This window comes from Pempheris klunzingeri, chromosome 23 (assembly GCF_042242105.1).
Source record: "Pempheris klunzingeri isolate RE-2024b chromosome 23, fPemKlu1.hap1, whole genome shotgun sequence".
Taxonomy (NCBI): domain Eukaryota; kingdom Metazoa; phylum Chordata; class Actinopteri; order Acropomatiformes; family Pempheridae; genus Pempheris; species Pempheris klunzingeri.
In genome coordinates, this window is record NC_092034.1 from 8763959 (window position 1) to 8781982 (window position 18024).

Below are 18024 nucleotides of genomic sequence, written 5' to 3' on the forward strand. Positions count from 1 at the left end.
TGGAAACAAAACATTAGTTTAATAAACAGTTGTGCAATTTTTGAAATTTTAATCAGGTAACACTCGGTATTACTTACATGTGTCATTCACATTGATGGAGCTGCTTTCAATGTCGAAGCCAGTGATATTTGAAGCTGCGCTGATTAAAACATTCCCAATCTGAGTGTTATTAGGAGGAGATGTTCCTGCAAAGTTAACTTCAAACTCGTTGATGACTGATCCACTTCTGCAGAAGGAGAAAGAAAAAAACATTGTTTGAAATATCAGATTTAGGCCACTTTTCCTAGATTGTCATCCAATAAATCAGAAATTACCTGAATGAGACCACATTCAAAGACCTGAAGGAGGAAGGGAACGCCCTTTGGTAAAAAGGTGTGAGCTGCAGAAATAGAAAAACAAGTTGTATTTAAGGTTCTATTTGTCCCAACACATTTCCCTCTATCACTAATTACTAATAGTATCTAGACTGCCTATTAAGAGCGAAGTTGAGTTTCCAACTGTTTCTGTATATGTTTTTCATTGGATTTTCTGTACTTTCTATAATGTAGAAGACAATTTTAGGTGAGGAGAGAGACTGACTTGAGAAAAAAAAAGATAGGTGCTAATATATCCATCACACCAAACATCTCACTACTTGTGTTTGGATTCTTTTTTCTTTATACTGCGTTCGTATACTATTGGTATGTAAAACACTATGGAGCAGTTTTAACACCAGTAGGAAATGGGAAGTATCCTATCAGTATCTAATGTATACCACACAGTAACCCAGTAAATCACTGGCTGTGTGCTAAGTGCTAACATCAAAGTTCAGTTTATGTGTGTTTATGTTTCAAACAGCACAAACGTATTGTGCTGTTTGCAAAAAATTATTCAGTAGGTATTCATCACATTTTATTCTAATGTTGAAACTTACCTGAGTTGTTATCAATGAAACTCGATTTTGAAAAGCTTCAGATGATGAATTCAGCAAGTCACTTGTAAATGTGTCTTGAACAGATCTGAAAGTCACCCTTCTTGTTATGACTGCTACACTAGTGGCAGCTGCAGGAATCATGGCTGTTGTTGGAGCAGCTGTTGCTGGAACAGGTGTTGTTTGAGCAGCTGTGGTTGTTGCTGCAGCTGTTGTTGGTGGAGCAGCTGTGGTTGTTGCTGCAGCTGTTGTTGGTGGAGCAGTTGTTGTTGCTGCTGTCATTGGAGCAGCTGTTGTTGTTGGGGCAGCTGTTGCTGTCAGGGCTGGTGTTGTGCCAGGTGTTGTTGTTGAGGCAGCTGTTGTTGGTGGAGCAGCTGTTGTTGTTGCTGCTGTCATTGGAGCAGCTGTTATTGTTGGGGCAGCTGTTGTTGTCAGGGCTGGTGTTGTTGCACCAGGTGTTGTTGTTGGAGCAGGTGTTGTTGTTGCTGCTGTCCTTGGAGCAGCTGTTGTTGTTGGGGCAGCTGTTGTCGTCAGGGCTGGTGTTGTTGCACCAGGTGTTGTTGCAGAAACTGTTGTCGTTGGGGCAGATGTTGTTGCTTCAGTGGTTGTTGTAGGTGCAGCTGTTGTTGGAGCAACTGTTGTCGTTGCAGCAGCTGTTGTAGTTGCAACTGCTGTTGTTGGTGCAACTGTTGTTGTTGGAGCAGCTGTTGTTGTTGCAGCCATTGCTGATGGGGCAACTGTTGTTGGAGAAACTGTTGTTGTAGCAGCTGTTGTTGTTGGAGCAACTGCTGTTGTAGTTGCAGCTGTTGTTGTTGCAGCCGTTGTTGTTGGTGCAACTGTTGTTGTTACACCAGGTGTTGTTGTTGGAGCCACTGTTGTTGCTGCAGCTGTTGTTGTTGGAGCAACTGTTGTAGTTGCAGCTGTGTTTCTTGTTGGAGCAGCTGTTGTCGTCGGGGCAGGTGTTGTTGATGGGCCAACTGTTGTTGGAGAAACTGTTGTTGTTGCACCAGGTGTTGTTGTTGGAGCCACTGTTGTTGCTGCAGCAGCTGTTGTTGTTGCTGCAGCTGTTGTTGTTGCAGCAGCTGTTGTTGTTTGAGGCGCTGTTGTTGTTGCTGCAGCTGTTGTAGTTGCAGCAGCTGTTGTTGTTTGTGCCGCTGTTGTTGTTGCAGCAGCTGTTGTGGTCGGGGCAGGTGTTGTTGGAGCCACTGTTGTTGCTGCAGCTGTTGTTGTTGCAGCAGCTGTTGTTGGAGCAACTGTTGTAGTTGCAGCAGCTGTTGTTGTCCTGGCAGGTGTTGTTGATGGGCCAACTGTTGTTGTTGCTGCAGCTGTTGTTGTTGCAGCAGCTGTTGTTGTTGGAGCCACTGTTGTTGTTGCTGCAGCTGTTGTAGTTGGAGCCACTGTTGTTGTTGCTGCAGCTGTTGTAGTTGCAGCAGCTGTTGTTGTTTGAGGCGCTGTTGTTGTTGCAGCAGCTGTTGTGGTCGGGGCAGGTGTTGTTGGAGCCACTGTTGTTGCTGCAGCTGTTGTTGTTGCAGCAGCTGTTGTTGGAGCAACTGTTGTAGTTGCAGCAGCTGTTGCCGTCGGGGCTGGTGTTGTTGATGGGCCAACTGTTGTTGTTGCTGCAGCTGTTGTAGTTGCAGCAGCTGTTGTTGTTGGAGCAGCTGTTGTCGTCGGGGCAGGTGTTGTTGATGGGCCAACTGTTGTTGTTGCTGCAGCTGTTGTTGTTGCAGCAGCTGTTGTTGTTGGAGCCACTGTTGTTGTTGCAGCAACTGTTGTAGTTGCAGCAGCTGTTGTTGTTTGAGGTGCTGTTGTTGTTGCAGCAGCTGTTGTGGTCGGGGCAGGTGTTGTTGGAGCCACTGTTGTTGCTGCAGCTGTTGTTGTTGCAGCAGCTGTTGTTGGAGCAACTGTTGTAGTTGCAGCAGCTGTTGTCGTCGGGGCTGGTGTTGTTGATGGGCCAACTGTTGTTGTTGCTGCAGCTGTTGTAGTTGCAGCAGCTGTTGTTGTTGGAGCAGCTGTTGTCGTCGGGGCAGGTGTTGTTGATGGGCCAACTGTTGTTGTTGCAGCAACTGTTGTTGTTGGAGCCACTGTTGTTGTTGCTGCAGTTGTTGTTGTTGCTGCTGCAGCTGTTGTTGTTGGAGCAGCTGTTGTAGCAGCAGCTGTTGTAGTTGCAGCAGCTGTTGTAGTTTGTGCCGCTGTTGTTGTTGCAGCAGCTGTTGTGGTCAGGGCAGGTGTTGTTGTTGGAGCCACTGTTGTTGGTGCAGCTGTTGTTGTTGCAGCAGCTGTTGTTGTTGGAGCAACTGTTGTTGCTGCAGCTGTTGTAGTTGCAGCAGCTGTTGTTGTTGGAGCAGCTGTTGTCGTTGGGGCAGGTGTTGTTGATGGGCCAGCTGTTGTTGTTGCAGCAACTGTTGTTGTTGGAGCCACTGTTGTTGTTGCTGCAGCTGTTGTTGTTGCTGCTGCAGCTGTTGTTGTTGGAGCAGCTGTTGTAGCAGCAGCTGTTGTAGTTGCAGCAGCTGTTGTAGTTTGTGCCGCTGTTGTTGTTGCAGCAGCTGTTGTGGTCAGGGCAGGTGTTGTTGTTGGAGCCACTGTTGTTGGTGCAGCTGTTGTTGTTGCAGCAGCTGTTGTTGTTGGAGCAACTGTTGTTGCTGCAGCTGTTGTAGTTGCAGCAGCTGTTGTTGTTGCAGCAGCTGTTGTTGTTGGGGCAGGTGTTGTTGATGGGCCAACTGTTGTTGTTGCTGCAGCTGTTGTAGTTGCAGCTGTGTTTGTTGTTGGAGAAGCTGTTGTTGTTGCCATGGTGGTTGCTGTTGTAGCAAGTGGTGCTGTCATTAGAACAGCTATTAACAAGGAAGATAAAACAAAGTTTTCAAAATGTGTTACTTCTTATACAGTGGTTCAGTAAGAATGATCTTCTCTGACTTTAGACATCTGCTAAAATATATGGTGTTATACTTTAACTTAACTACAAAACATTTACTATGTTGTTATAAATAGTACTATATAACTGTATAACCGTAAATACAAAACCTCTCTTCAGAGTACTCTCTGCTTCCTTGTAACATACCAATAGTCTTCATGTACTGTCAGCAAACTTGGCAAAAAAATACAGCTAAAACATAGATTAGCTATTGTCTTTGTTATATCTTACTTATCAGGATCTCAGGGTTATTTCAAATCCTACTCCATCTCCACTTTATGTTCCCTACATTCCCTCCACTTCTTTTAAATTTAATTTTTAATTGTTTTGCATCAAGACATTTAAAGGCAATCCACTTAAAATCACTAAGCTTACCCATTAGAATCAGGAAAATTGATATCATCCGTCCGACACCCATCCTGTCTTCCTCTAAATCTATAAAATCAAATAACACAGATATTTATTCACAGAAGCAGCATGTCAAAAGCTTTTGCACGTGTGTTTTTACTTATTAGAATCATTACGATGCTATTATACGATCTATAATGTTAATGTTGGTCCAATTTTCATTGGCCCGCAGGAAATCCTAAAAATGTATTGTAATACGGCCCACACATGGAACTTGTGCTGGACAGTATTGTAACTGTGGAGTAACTGTCTTAAACGAGGCAGCTTCTCTATAAAATGAGTAATCGAAGAAGAAATTTGCTACATGTGACCCAAAATGGCAGAATTAAGGAAATGTAAGAGAGCAAATGAGTGTAGAAAGTTTCAGACGCGGTGCGCGATGAGAGCTCAGCTAATAACTAATGATGATCACTTTTGCATTATGGAGGAGCTGCTTGATCTTAGCAGTCTAAAGAGCACCACGATGGGTGAGGATGTTTTTGAAGCTGTGCCAGGTGCAGTTGGCATGATGGGACTTAAATGGGACGAGCTGTGTGGAAGTACAACGGATGGGGCTCCAGCTGGGACAGGCGAGCAAAGAGGAATCTACGGTGTCTGCCGAGGGGAAGTGGAGGTAAGGCTGTTAATTTGAGCACCAGGGCTCTAGCACAGACTATTTCAAGCTTCCCTCTCTGATGCTGATGCTGTTGCTGGGGGGGCTCTACCAAGAATTTTGTGCTAAAACTGAAAGCTCTGCCTGACAAAATCCACACATTTTTCACACCTCATTGACAAATATTTTTGCCTTCTGTATTCCATCTTTAGTTTCTGGTGTTTTCACACATTTCCTCACTAGAACTTATCCAGGTTATAGTTATATATACGTATAAGCATGTCTTCATGCACTACATCACCAAGCAGAGTGCTACTTGACCAGGCAGGTGCACTGAGAGAGGAGACTGCTCTTTCACCACCCGAATCTCTTCTGTTCCAAGCATCAGTCAGTTTGAAATGCCTTTAAGCAAATCACTGAACCCCTATTAGCTCAGGGGTGATGCAAACTGACCTACCTCTGACCCTGTGTGTGAAAAGGACAAAAACAGATCCCTACAAAAACCAATAGTGCATCACAATTTTATTTAATATACTGGTGTATTTAGGATAGGATTTGGGATACTGGTTAGTACCTAAATCAGTGCAATATTCCATTGCTGCAAAAAGAGCAACATGTGCTATGTAAAAAATTAATAAAACAGTGCTTTTAATTAGGGAAAACCTTAGAATATCAGCTAAACAGTTTTTTGGCCACTCTACAGACTCAATCTGTGTAACTGTTCACAAGCATCTGTCTGTGGAAATGTCTTTGAACGCCCCTATAATGCCATAATAATGCATGTTCCAATAAAAAAAACTAAATCAAATTAAATAAATAGCGAGGAAAAAATAAAATATCAGCTAAAGAGGAACAGTTGAAACAGGATTTCAAAACTTTAAAGTAATATTAATAAAATCATATGACAATCGTTTATTTTAACTTCAAATATGTGATAATGACATATCATTAAATATCATTAAATAGACAGATAAAGATTTATATGTACTTACCCAAAGTGAAAAGATATAAGACGAAAAGTTAGAAACTGTCTTCCTATCTGCCTCAGACGTTTTTTAAAACCTTTTTTGATGTTTTTAATTCAGTCCACTTCACTTCTGGAATCTTGCAAACCTTTTGCCTTATGCGACCATCCACATCTGTTCAGGCTTATATATACTGTGACAGAACAAAAGCTATTGATGTGACCATTGAGAAATGTCGTGACGAACATGATCAAATTACAGGGTACAACCTGTCATTGTCCTGTTTCACTAACATGGTATACTCCCTTTTTTTTTTTTGTTATGCTAAACAAGTTGCTGGTACATTCCACTCATGGGAATGTTGATGGAAGCTCCACCAATGTGACAAGTTATGACAAAAAAAAATATATGGAGTGGAGTGAGGTGTAATGAAGCAAGACGAAATGCAAGACAAAGAAAAAAAATAATAAGCTAACAGAATTGCATACTGAAATACATTTCATGAATAGTGTACATGATATTTGGAATTATTGGAATAAATCTGTAAGATCTATAAAATTATACAATAAACTTAAGCCTCAAAACAATAATATTTATATGGAAATATATAGAGTTTCTCCAGGGCTCACAGAATTTAAAAAAATGTGTCATACTGGCCAAAGTATGGAAGTATAACAGAAAACCAGTGAGGACAATATGGCCTGAAATATTTCCCAGAATTGTATGAAAATAATTCTCAGTGGTTTCATTAATGTGGCCTAGACCTGAAAAAGCAGCATAAAATGGACTGACGAACAAAGTGAACAAATGACGTTTTTTGTTTACTAGTTACTGTAACTAGCATGACTGTTGCCTGTCATGTCAAGAAAACCTGCTGTGAAATGACTCACAAAGAACTTTTAAATGAGGGAGGGGCAAAGACGTCACTGAAACCTGAAGTTATGCATTCTGACGATAAACAGTTAAAAATAAGACACAGCCAGAAACAATACAGTATGTTGTCACTGCATACTTATGCTGTGGGATTATGTAAAGTCATTTTGAAAGAGAAAAGCTAAATTTAACGGAAGCATATTGTGCAAGTGGCCCAAGACATTTGAGAATATACTATTCATAGACGAGTAAAATGTGATCTTTCAGACACATGAACATATTTAACCAGCTCCCATACCAGTAAGTAGACAATAGATTCACTGTAGACTGTGTAACATGCAAACACATTCAAATGTGTTTGCATGTTACACAGTGTTTGCTGTGTAGACTGCACACAATGTCCCCTGACAGCTCACAATCAAACACAAAACATTTTATAACTAACATTACTGCCCATGGAAATATTCAAGACTTTTGTTAATTAAAATGAAGACTTTTTAGTAGCTTCTGTGGCCTTTTTGGGAGAATAATTGTTCTGTAGAACTGTATCCTAACTTTAACCAAAACAATGCATAAAATAAAATCCAAACACATACGATATTAAACAAGGTATAATAATTAAAATAACTACAAGAAAAGCTATCAGTGAAGATAGGTAATCAGTGAAGGACAGCAAGAATTTGTCTCATCTAGTCTCTTATTAGAGTTAAACCACGAGAGCAGAATCAAACACAAGAAAATCTTGCTATCTGCTCTGAATACTAAGATTTTGTTGAGTTTGCTTTTGCTCCTCAGTTGCTTGCTGGAGAAGCAAGAATTCCCGTCTTTTGTGAAAAATTCCTCTTAAGCCCTGATATTTTTAGGACACAAAAGTGGAAGTTTTTTCACTTTATTTGGAAATTTCAATGAACACAAAGGATCGTTGGTAAATATGAAAATATGTAAAAGAAACAACAATGAGAGCAAGTAGTCCATGACAATTAAACATCTATGTACCAAATAATGGCAACTACTGGATGTTATGTTGATTTAAACAAAAAAGTACGAATGACAAATCAATTTCGAAGCAATTTTTAAAAATGAGATTCAAGAGTTCTGATGTACATTTACATTGTACAAGTCCTTTGAGAAAACAGATATTCTCAATCCAAACCTCTGTTCTCTGTTTCAATGTGTTCTCACCAGGGTTGTTAGAAGCTGCTGTTTTTAGTATTTTCTTGCTTTAATACTTGAGAAAAATGTTTATGCACACTTTCTTGTAGACTCGTAGGAGAAAATGTCCAGAAGCAAAAGAGAAAGCTCCTGCACATTGTCCTATTATTTGCAAACAACTTTGTTTTACCTGATAAAGGTCTAGGGACTGACATGTTGTTTTCTTTCAACAGAGGAACAGCATTCCAGGTGAATATAGGCAACACCTGCTCAGATGACGACTACAGTCTGTAGGCATTTATCCAATCAAGGGTGCCTCCCACCATCAGGACATACAGGACATACCACCAGTTATCATGTCTGTTTCTTCACCTTCTTTAACACTGCAAGTGAACATTGGCATGTTGAGTTTACGACATTTACACAAACATCCTAAAGGATGAATTCTAGTGTACTTATTTGATTAGTTTAGTTTATGTAATGGCTAAAATTTGTCTCAACTTCAAATGATGCTCCTTGAGCAGACAGTGTACTATAAATCATGAAACTTCAAGAGCGATCCTGGACAAGCACATTGTTAAGGTGTGATGGCTCCTTCTGTGGATGACTGTGGTCATACTTTCATCCTCATTAACAGAAGAGTATATGCACATATACACATATGCACCCCGCCTCTCTCTCAAAGTCAGCTGTGGTTGTCTCCAGGCCCCCTGGATAAGCTGTATAGACAATGGATTGATGGATGAAAATTGCCTGTAGTTGTGAATGTGAGCGGAATAGATAATGGATTGATGGATGGATCAGGACAGATGCTATTGCTGGCATGACAGTAGCCATGACAGCAGCACAAGTAAGGATGCAGTGATTAGACTGTTCTTGTGGCTTACTCCACTGGAAACCTCTGTAAATGAGGAGAGCAGGAAACAAGATATTGCATTAACAAATATTTCTGTAATATCATACATTTTCAGTGAGGTAGCATTCAATATTGCTTACACGTGCCATCCACAAAGATGGAGGTGCTTTCAAGGCTTTGATATTTGAAACTGCGCCATAAATCCAATCATACCTCTCACCAGCCACAGTGTGGTGCTGTGGTCCTCACAGCCAGTCTGATGAGACACAAAGCACATACTATGTAGATGAAACACTCAATTTGACATCGTTCTTAGCATGAATAGAAGGCCTGCATTAGTATGTCATTTCAAAGCCAGCCAGTCCCACCTTCTCCTCAGTAGATTACCTCCCCTGCTGCTGCTCCCTGCTAGCTATCTTGATAATCACAGCACTGATTCTGAGGTAATTATGACCAACAATTTACAGCAAAATAAAATAACTATTGTTGGGCTTCACTATACAGTGAATAGCACATGGTGAAGACCGCATGTTTCTTTGTCTGTGTAAAACTATTGGGCTCCTTTCCCCAATGCCCAGTTTCACAGATAGGTGCGAAATCACCCCCGTGCCCAGCTCCACTGTCACCATTGGCCGGAGGGGACACATGATTTTACGACCGCAGGCCCACAAAACCAGTTAGACTTTAGACTTCTTTATTTTATCCCCCATAGGGGGAAATTTTCTTGTTACAGCAGCAACAATATAAACAGGGACAGTGAAAGAACAAAGCAATAGAAAAGACAAAAAATAGCAAATATAAATATAAATATAAATATAAATATAAATATAGATATAAATATATGGATTGTGATGAAATGAAATAAATATTTACACCATAGGATATTTACAGGAATGGAATGGCATGGATGGTAGGCAGTATATTAACATCAGCCAGTGATGCTGGTGTTAAAGAGTCTGATGGCTGATGGGAGAAATGACCTGCGGTAGCGTTCCTTCTTGCAGGGTGGGTGCCTCAGCCTGCTGCTGAAAGAGCTGCTGAGGGCCCCCACAGTCTCATGCAGGGGGTGAGAGGGGTTGTCCATGATGGACTTGAGTTTTGTTAGTGTCCTCCTCTCACCCACCTCCTCTATGGAGTCCAGGGAGCAGTCCAGGACAGAAGCGGCCCTCCTGACCAGCCTGTTCAGTCTCTTTCTGTCCCTCTCTGTGCTCCCTCCTCCCCAGCAGACCACTGCATAGAGGACTGCAGACGCCACCACAGAGTCATAAAAAGTCCTGAGCAGAGTCCTGCACACTCCAAAGGACCTCAGTCTCCTCAGCAGGTGGAGACGACTTTGGCCCTTCTTGTACAGGACGTCTGTGTTGTGAGACCAGTCCAGTTTGTTGTTGAGGTGAACACCCAGGTATTTGAGGGTTCAGTTCACCCCCACTGAACTCTCTCTTTCTCATCGTCTCTCCTGAAGTGGAGAGACCAGGTCTTCCCTGCTCCCTCTCCTCCTGCAGAGGAGAGACCAGCTCTCCTGATCTTTCCTGAAGAGGAGAGACCAGCTCAACTCAGCTAAGCTCTGCCTCAGTGTGGTCTGTCCAGAGCAGCCACCTCCTTCATGGTAGCGACACAAGGTCCTGCCTGAAGTAAGCAGATCAGCGCCAGCAGGCACGACCCAGAGTCTGCCAGCTGATAACCAACAACAAGAGCACACCAGCAAGTTAGCACAGAGCTGCTAACTAACAGGAACAAAGGAGCGACCGGATTCCTCCAGCCTGCAACCACACAGCACGGACACGAACCACACCTTTCCTCCAGCAACAAGCTGAGAAAGCAGCACCCTCAAGGACACTTCTTCTACCCCTTTAAGGACTGGTAACAAACTCTAACTGGGCATAATTAGCATAGCATTACTGCATACATGGTTTACCCTTGTTAATGCATTGACTTGTTTTAATGTTCATTGAGTTTGATTATTGTGATGTGTTGTAGATTACTGTGCAGCCATTAAGTTTAGTTGATGTTAGCCTACAAACTAACCATCCTGTCTTAACCTGCACCTTTATCTCTCTCACACACACAGTCTGCAACAGGCCACTGAGGGACAAAGCTAAGCTAACAGCACTTAGCTTTCCTTTGTCTGCCTCTGACCCACACCCCAGGGGGTCTGGCCATCACCATTTGGTCTCTCTCCCCCACCTTTGTGGGACCCATCTCACATTCCTCAGCCTTATCACACACACACACACACACACACACACACACACACACACACACACACTCTCTTACACTCATATTATTTTAGTTTAGTCATAGAGATTTAGTTAGATTGTTTGATTGATTTTGTTTCTGCAACAGCAGATGTCTTTAATACCTACTCTGCTTCAGCTGTACTTACAACCAAAGTACAAGTCCTTAATGCATAACAAATGATGTCCCTGAATTTTGCTCTGTTTTAATAAATGTTTTAATACCTGCTGTCTCCTTTAATGTTGTACAAGTGTGGACACTGCCAACCTCTACACTGTCAAGAACTCCAAAATCCTTCAGCTAGCTATCAATGTGGTAATTTTGGTAGTAATTATTAAATTAATTATAAAACATATTTCCAAATTGATAGTTTAGTATTTTTACGAGACTAAATCAATTAGAACGGCTGTCTTTTCCTCGTTTTTCGAGGGGGTGCCCCAATCGAGGTGGACTTTAATCGAAGTTCATTTATTTTAATAATTATTAATTATCTTTGATAATTATTAATTATTTCTGATAGCCAAATTGAACATTACCACTTGTTAAAGCACAACACTATAATACTATAACATAATACTAACTCAGTCATGGCATTGCAGATCCTGTTGCCCTGCAATCACCTCACCCTCACCTGTTATTCCACACCCATCTCCTCACCTGCAGCTCATTCCCTCATCAGTTTTTCAGGTGTGTTTGTGTCTACCTTTTCTGACCCCATTTGCCTGATATCAGACGTCCCTGTGTTTTTCTGTTTTTGAATGTGCAAGTCCACAGAACAAGCTGACAATGGGACTATTTCCTCAGCATAAAGCAGTCTTAATAGAAACATTTTACTTACTTTAACAAACCTGAATCACTGACCTTATTGACAAGAACTGATTGTGAAAGTAAGTTTGAGAGAATAATGAGACAGGATTGTCTGTAAATATCTTCAGGGTATTTAATGGAAGCATCTTCAGTATATTTTTGTTTCAGCTTTACAGGGTAAAAACTAAAAACTAAAACAAATGTAGACTTTTATTTATTTTTTTGTATCCTGATCATGAAAACCTAGTATTTTTTTTCTTGAGTTGTACAAAATATACAGGTTAACTCACAGAATACACATACATGATGCTGCAAATACATAAGAAAAATGAAATCATATTTCATGAACTGTATTTATGTGTGGTGTGACTGATATACAAGGTTTCTTATTTTTAGACATTAATTGCATTGCCAACTATGTTGTTTCCCTGCACCAAATTCTTCCAAACCACAACAGAGAAATAAGGAAAAGTTTTAAGATCTACGCCATCAAGATTAAACAGATCAAACCATCACTACTTTGTTATCAATGTGTGCATTCATCCCAACTTTGAATTTAATATCTGAAAGTTCTTCAGACGCTATACAACAGCTGTAATCCTCAGAAGTCTTGGGTATTTAATGGGGACAAAGTCCTTTAGAAGAATAGAAGTCTTTTCACCAGATCATCAGCACAGATGCTATTGCTGGCTTGACAGCAACCATGACAGCAGCACAAGGAAGGATGCAGTAATCAGAGAGATCTTCTGGCTTACTCCACCTGAAACCTCTGTAAATGTTGAGAAAATGAAACAAGACATTGCTTCAACAAACAGTTTTATAATACTGTAAAATTAAAAGTAATCAAAATCAAAGTAAATGAGGTAGCATCCAATATTGCTTACGTGTGCCATCCACAGTGATGGAGCTGGTGTCAATGTTGAAGGTTGTGATTCCTGAAGCTGCACTGATCAAAGTATTTCCAATCTGAGTCTCACTTGGGACAGATGTGGATGCAAATCTAAGGTCTGCGTTGTTGATGATTGATCCATTACTGCAAAAGGAATTGAGAAAACATTTATATTTATACAAATTTATAGCCAAAACCTTTAATATTCAACTTATAATTAAAAAAATGTAAATGTTACCTGAATGAAACCAGTGTCAAGGAGCGGAATGACAAAAACGTTGTTTGGTAGAAAGGTTCAAGCTGCAGTAACAGAAGCAAACCAATAGTAAGCACATTGATTTTATCGGGTTGTGTTTCTTATGCATTGTCTTTTTCATTATGATATTTCATTTGCACCAAGTACACTATTCCATTTTCTGTTCACCCAATTTCTTGAATGACCACCCAATTCTTCTGCCTAATTAATCTGTGTCTTGTTTACTTTATATGGAGGGACGATTTACATAAAATTTTCTTTGATAACTCTGCACCAGGGATGAATTGCATCTCATAAAAAACAGGATTTCCAATTTCCACCCATTGTGACATGAGAAGTAATCTAGTGTCTATTAGGAAGCATCAGAAGCACCCACCCTTAAATGTCACTCTGAAAATGGGTTTGCATTCAACAGGGCTATTTTAAAACTTGTATGATTAAAGATAAGTCCGGGTTGTTGAACCTCCAGTCACAGTCTAACTGTATAATACAATAAATCAACAGGCTACATTTAACATTGTTAATTTTTTCTCATGGAGCTGACATGAAAACTATTTTGGTTAAGTCCCCAGTGATGCCATGTTAGCTGGCAGCTATCCACTCAATGCTGTAGGAGCTGCTGCTGACAGACGTCCAAACACAGGCAGCTGTTAAAATCATGCAGTCAGGAAGAACACTTATGTGCTAATGCTTATGTCTCCTTCACACCTCGCTCACATCTTGCTTCCTTTGTAGATTGTGAGTAAGAGAAAGACTTACTGTCGACTTTATCAATGAGGCTCGACTTTGAAACGCTGCAGATGATGGATTCAGCAAGTCACTCGTAAATGTCTCTCCGGCAGATCTGAAAGTCATTTGCCTTATTGTGACTGCCTCAGCAGTTGTAGTTGTTGTTTGAGAAGTGGTAGTTGTAGGTATTGTGGATGTGTTTGCAGCACTGATTGCAGTAGCTGTAGTAGAGACTGCTGTTACTGATGTATTGTCTCTTTCTGCAAAACACAAATATGGAACAACATGCGGAAAAATGGGAAAAATCAGTTTTTTGAAGAAACATACACATCACAATATACTGTATGATTATTTATGAGAAGTTACAGTTAAAGTAGTTTTTTCTAATGTCTGTCACAGTGGACTTCATGGTAATTTCATGACCTGGCAAATAGTTTGAATACAAGGTCAGTCATGGTATTGAAAGTCAAAAAGGATTCTTTAAACCCTATCCTTAATTGGAGTACAACATAAAACTTTCCACAATTTATTCGGCTCGATAGGGTAAATTACTTTGTGTTATTAATTCAGTCAAAATAATTGTTTCCTGTGGTTCACCAAAATTAAAAGAATAAGCAAGATAATGACAAAAGTCTATATATTTCCCTGCTCCTACTAGAGTGAAATGTAGGGCTACTGTTTACTTACCTACGAATTTGATAGTTTCGGCGGCAACAGTGAGGTTAAAGGTATTGTTGGGGTTTGACACTGCTTCTACTAAGGTTTGTACAACAGCCTCAGCCTCCGGGATTTCATCTGATGATGCAGTTCGGTTGAACTCAATCCCCACTTCTGCTTCAGTATTATCCGCCCGTGTTGGGGTCACAAATGGTCTGAATAAAAAATGTGCATATCTCAACCAAATGGTATTAACATCAATAACGTATGCATGTCATTTTTTGTCATCATTAATATAAGAATAAACATATTGACGAACACATCATGCAAATAAAGCAAAATAACTCTTTCAACTTTCAAAATGTGAAATGTTACCTAAACTCTATGACAAAACTGCGAATGAAAAGCAGGCCAAATTCTGCCTTGTAGATGATATCATACTGTGGGAAGGAAGCAAACAGAAAATTCTTGACAAACTTATACAGTTTTCTCAAAATTAAATGAAAAACTTAAAACTCATTAAATACACCAAGGAAAATAATGAGAACATTGTACTCACCACTTGTACAACTCTTTTCTCAAGAGCCATAAATTCTGGGCTCTCTCTATCAGTGAGTTCTTCTACAAATGTTTCTTCCAAGGCTGCTACAAGAACCACAACTGGTGGGGGAGCTGCTGTAGTAGTAGTTGTTGTTGCTGCTGTTGGCCTACCAGCTGTGGTTGAAGCACCTGTTGTGGATCCACCTGTTGTTGTCGTTGTTGTTAAACCTCCTGTTGTTGTTGAACCACTAGTTGAAGTTAATGCAGTGGTTGTTGTTGACCCATCAGTGCTTGTAGATCCACCCATTGTTGTTGTTGAACCTCCAGTTGTTGTTGATCCACCCATTGTTGTTGTTGAACCTCCAGTTGTTGATCCACCAGTTGTGGTTGAACGTCCAGTTGTAGTTGATCCGCCAGTTGTTGTTGAACCTCTAGTTGTTGTTGATACACCAGTTGTTGTTGATCCACCTGTTGTAGTTGATCCACCAGTTGTTGTAATTGCTCCAGTTGTTGTTGATCCACCAGTTGTAGTTGACCCTCCAGTTATTGTTGATCCACTAGTTATTGTTGACCCACCAGTGGTTGTTGACCCACCAGTTGTGGTTGAACCACCAGTTGTTGTTAATGGTCCAGTTGTTGTGGATCCAACAGTTGTTGAACCTTGAGTTGTAGTTGACCCACCAGTTGTAGTTAACGTAACAGTTGTAGTTGATCCACCAGTTGTTGTTGAACCTCCACCAGTTGTTGTTAATGCTCCAGTTGTTGTTGACCCGCCAGTTGTAGTTGAACCACCAGTTGTTGTGGATCCACCTGTAGTTGAACCACCAGTTGTTGTTAATGCTCCAGTTGTTGTTGAACCTCCAGTGGTTGTTGACCCACCAGTTGTAGTTGAACCACCAGTTGTTGTTAATGCTCCAGTTGTTGTGGATCCACCTGTAGTTGAACCACCAGTTGTTGTTAATGCTCCAGTTGTTGTTGAACCTCCAGTGGTTGTTGACCCACCAGTTGTAGTTGAACCACCAGTTGTTGTGGGTCCACCTGTTGTTGTTGTTGAACCTCCAGTTGTGGTTGATCCACCAGTTGTACTTGAACCACCAGTGTTTGTTGACGCAGTAATTGTAGTTGAACCACCAGTTGTTGTTGAACCTCCAGTTGTAGTTGATCCACCTGTAGTTGAACCACCAGTTGTTGTGGATCCACCTGTTGTAGTTGAACCTCCAGTTGTGGTTGATCCTCCAGTTGTTGTTGAACCTCCAGTTGTGGTTGATCCACCTGTTGTTGTTGAACCTCCAGTTGTAGTTGAACCACCAGTTGTACTTGAACCTCCAGTTGTTGTGGGTCCACCTGTTGTTGACCCACCAGTTGCAGTTGAACCTCCAGTTGTAGTTGAACCACCAGTTGTTGTGGATCCACCTGTTGTAGTCGACCCACCAGTTGTAGTTGAACCACCAGTTGTTGTGGATCCACCAGTTGTAGTTGAATCTCCAGTTGTAGTTGATCCACCAGTTGTTGTTGAACCTCCAGTTGTTGTGGATCCCCCTGTTGTTGTTGACCCACCAGTTGTTGTTGAACCACCAGTTGTTGTAATTGCTCCAGTTGTTGTGGATCCACCAGTTGTTGTGGACCCACCAGTTGTAGTTGAACCACCAGTTGTTGTAGTTGATCCGCCAGTTGTTGTTGAACCTCCAGTTGTTGTGGATCCACCTGTTGTAGTTGACCCACCAGTTGTAGTTGAACCACGAGTTGTTGTTAATTTTCCAGTTGTTGTGGATCCCCCTGTTGTTGTTGACCCACCAGTTGTAGTTGAACCACCAGTTGTTGTTGATCCACCTGTGGTAGTTGACCCACCAGTTGTAGTTGACCCACCAGTTGTTGTTGAACCTCCAGTTGTTGTTGACCCACCAGTTGTAGTTGATCCACCAGTTGTGGATCCACCTGTTGTAGTTGAACCACCAGTTGTTGTTGAACCTCCAGTTGTTGTTGATCCACCCATTGTTGTTGTTGAACCTCCAGTTGTTGATCCACCAGTTGTGGTTGAACGTCCAGTTGTAGTTGATCCGCCAGTTGTTGTTGAACCTCTAGTTGTTGTTGATACACCAGTTGTTGTTGATCCACCTGTTGTAGTTGATCCACCAGTTGTTGTAATTGCTCCAGTTGTTGTTGATCCACCAGTTGTAGTTGACCCTCCAGTTATTGTTGATCCACTAGTTATTGTTGACCCACCAGTGGTTGTTGACCCACCAGTTGTAGTTGAACCACCAGTTGTTGTGAATCCACCAGTTGTAGTTGAACCATCTGTTGTTGTTGACCCACCAGTTGTAGTTGAACCACCAGTTGTTGTGGATCCATCTGTGGTAGTTGACTCACCAGTTGTAGTTGGCCCACCAGTTGTAGTTGACCCACCAGTTGTTGTTGAACCTCCAGTTGTTGTTAATGCTCCAGTTGTTGTTGACCCACCAGTTGTAGTTGACCCACCAGTTGTAGTTGAACCACCAGTTGTTGTGGATCCACCTGTTGTAGTTGAACCACCAGTTGTTGTGGATCCACCTGTTGTAGTTGACCCACCAGTTGTTGTGGGTCCACCTGTTGTTGTAGAACCTCCAGTTGTTGTTGAACCTCCAGGTGTGGTTGACCCACCAGTTGTAGTTGAACCGCCAGTTGTTGTTAATGTTTCAGTTACTGACATTTCAGAAAGCTCAATGGCTGCTATAGGATAGATAGATAGACAGATAGACAGACAGACAGACAAAATAACCTTTTTTCAGAGCACTGTTAACTCAAATACACTTAAATTCATATTACGGTAATGACAAACTTACCTATAATTATCAGCAAAATTGATAAGATTGGTCCAACACCCATTGTTTCTGTTGTTCAATCTGCAAATGACAGTGCAGCAAATCACTTGTAAAAAAATGCAAATAAACAAATTAATTTGTTTGATGCTTTATAATTATCTCTAAATATTGTTTTTTTTTAAGAATCTGTAAAATAAGTACAACAGTCACCTTTCCATGTTTATCCTTCTTTTAGATGCGTAACAGAGGTTTTGAAATGACTAAATGTTAAGGATTAAATCCCAATTGATGCAATCAAATTGCATTTCTATGCAGCCAAAGTGCATGGGATTTCTCTGAATACAGTTTTGATTTACCTAATTCAAAATGGACATAGAGATGAAAAAAATAATAGAATAAAATAATAATTTGGTTAAACCAATATTAGCATTGTACTTTAAATCATGTTT

The 18024-nt window shown here is 40.9% G+C and overlaps 3 protein-coding genes across 3 annotated transcripts; all 3 read right to left on the reverse strand.

Moving 5' to 3' along the window:
* Positions 1-1508: 1508 nt before the first annotated feature.
* LOC139223247 (probable serine/threonine-protein kinase clkA) lies at positions 1509-4087 on the reverse strand. The gene is made up of 3 exons (XM_070855224.1): positions 4083-4087; positions 2512-2955; positions 1509-1887 (listed from the first exon to the last, which is right to left on the reverse strand). The coding sequence occupies exons 1-3, from the start codon at positions 4085-4087 to the stop codon at positions 1509-1511; spliced, it is 828 nt and encodes a 275-aa protein (XP_070711325.1).
* A 7738-nt stretch (positions 4088-11825) lies between these two features.
* LOC139222877 (uncharacterized) lies at positions 11826-15814 on the reverse strand. The gene is made up of 7 exons (XM_070854771.1): positions 14797-15814; positions 14613-14677; positions 14268-14452; positions 13611-13840; positions 12834-12895; positions 12591-12739; positions 11826-12475 (listed from the first exon to the last, which is right to left on the reverse strand). The coding sequence occupies exons 1-7, from the start codon at positions 15121-15123 to the stop codon at positions 12387-12389; spliced, it is 1107 nt and encodes a 368-aa protein (XP_070710872.1). The 5' UTR covers positions 15124-15814; the 3' UTR covers positions 11826-12386.
* On the reverse strand, positions 15335-17793 carry LOC139223248 (probable serine/threonine-protein kinase clkA). The gene is made up of 4 exons (XM_070855225.1): positions 17786-17793; positions 17145-17393; positions 16191-16853; positions 15335-16121 (listed from the first exon to the last, which is right to left on the reverse strand). Exons 1-4 carry the CDS (start codon positions 17791-17793, stop codon positions 15335-15337), a joined length of 1707 nt encoding a protein of 568 aa, XP_070711326.1.
* Positions 17794-18024: the final 231 nt, after the last annotated feature.

Coding starts and splice junctions, on each gene's coding strand:
- LOC139223247 (XM_070855224.1), bottom strand. Junction 1,888..2,511: donor TGCAGCAACAACAACAGTTG/GCCCATCAACAA, acceptor CTCCAACAACAG/TTGGCCCATCAACAACACCT.
- LOC139222877 (XM_070854771.1), bottom strand. CDS start 15,123: ATGGGTGGATCAACAACAACTGGAGGTTCAACAACAACAATGGGTGGA. Junction 14,453..14,612: donor AGTTTTGTCATAGAGTTTAG/GTAACATTTCAC, acceptor TTTTTTATTCAG/ACCATTTGTGACCCCAACAC. Junction 12,896..13,610: donor CCTCATTGATAAAGTCGACA/GTAAGTCTTTCT, acceptor CTGTTACTGCAG/CTTGAACCTTTCTACCAAAC.
- LOC139223248 (XM_070855225.1), bottom strand. Junction 16,854..17,144: donor TGGTGGGCCAACTACAACTG/GTGAGTCAACTA, acceptor CAACAACTAGAG/GTTCAACAACAACTGGCGGA. Junction 16,122..16,190: donor TGGTGGGTCGACTACAACAG/GTGGATCCACAA, acceptor GGTCAACAACAG/GTGGACCCACAACAACTGGA.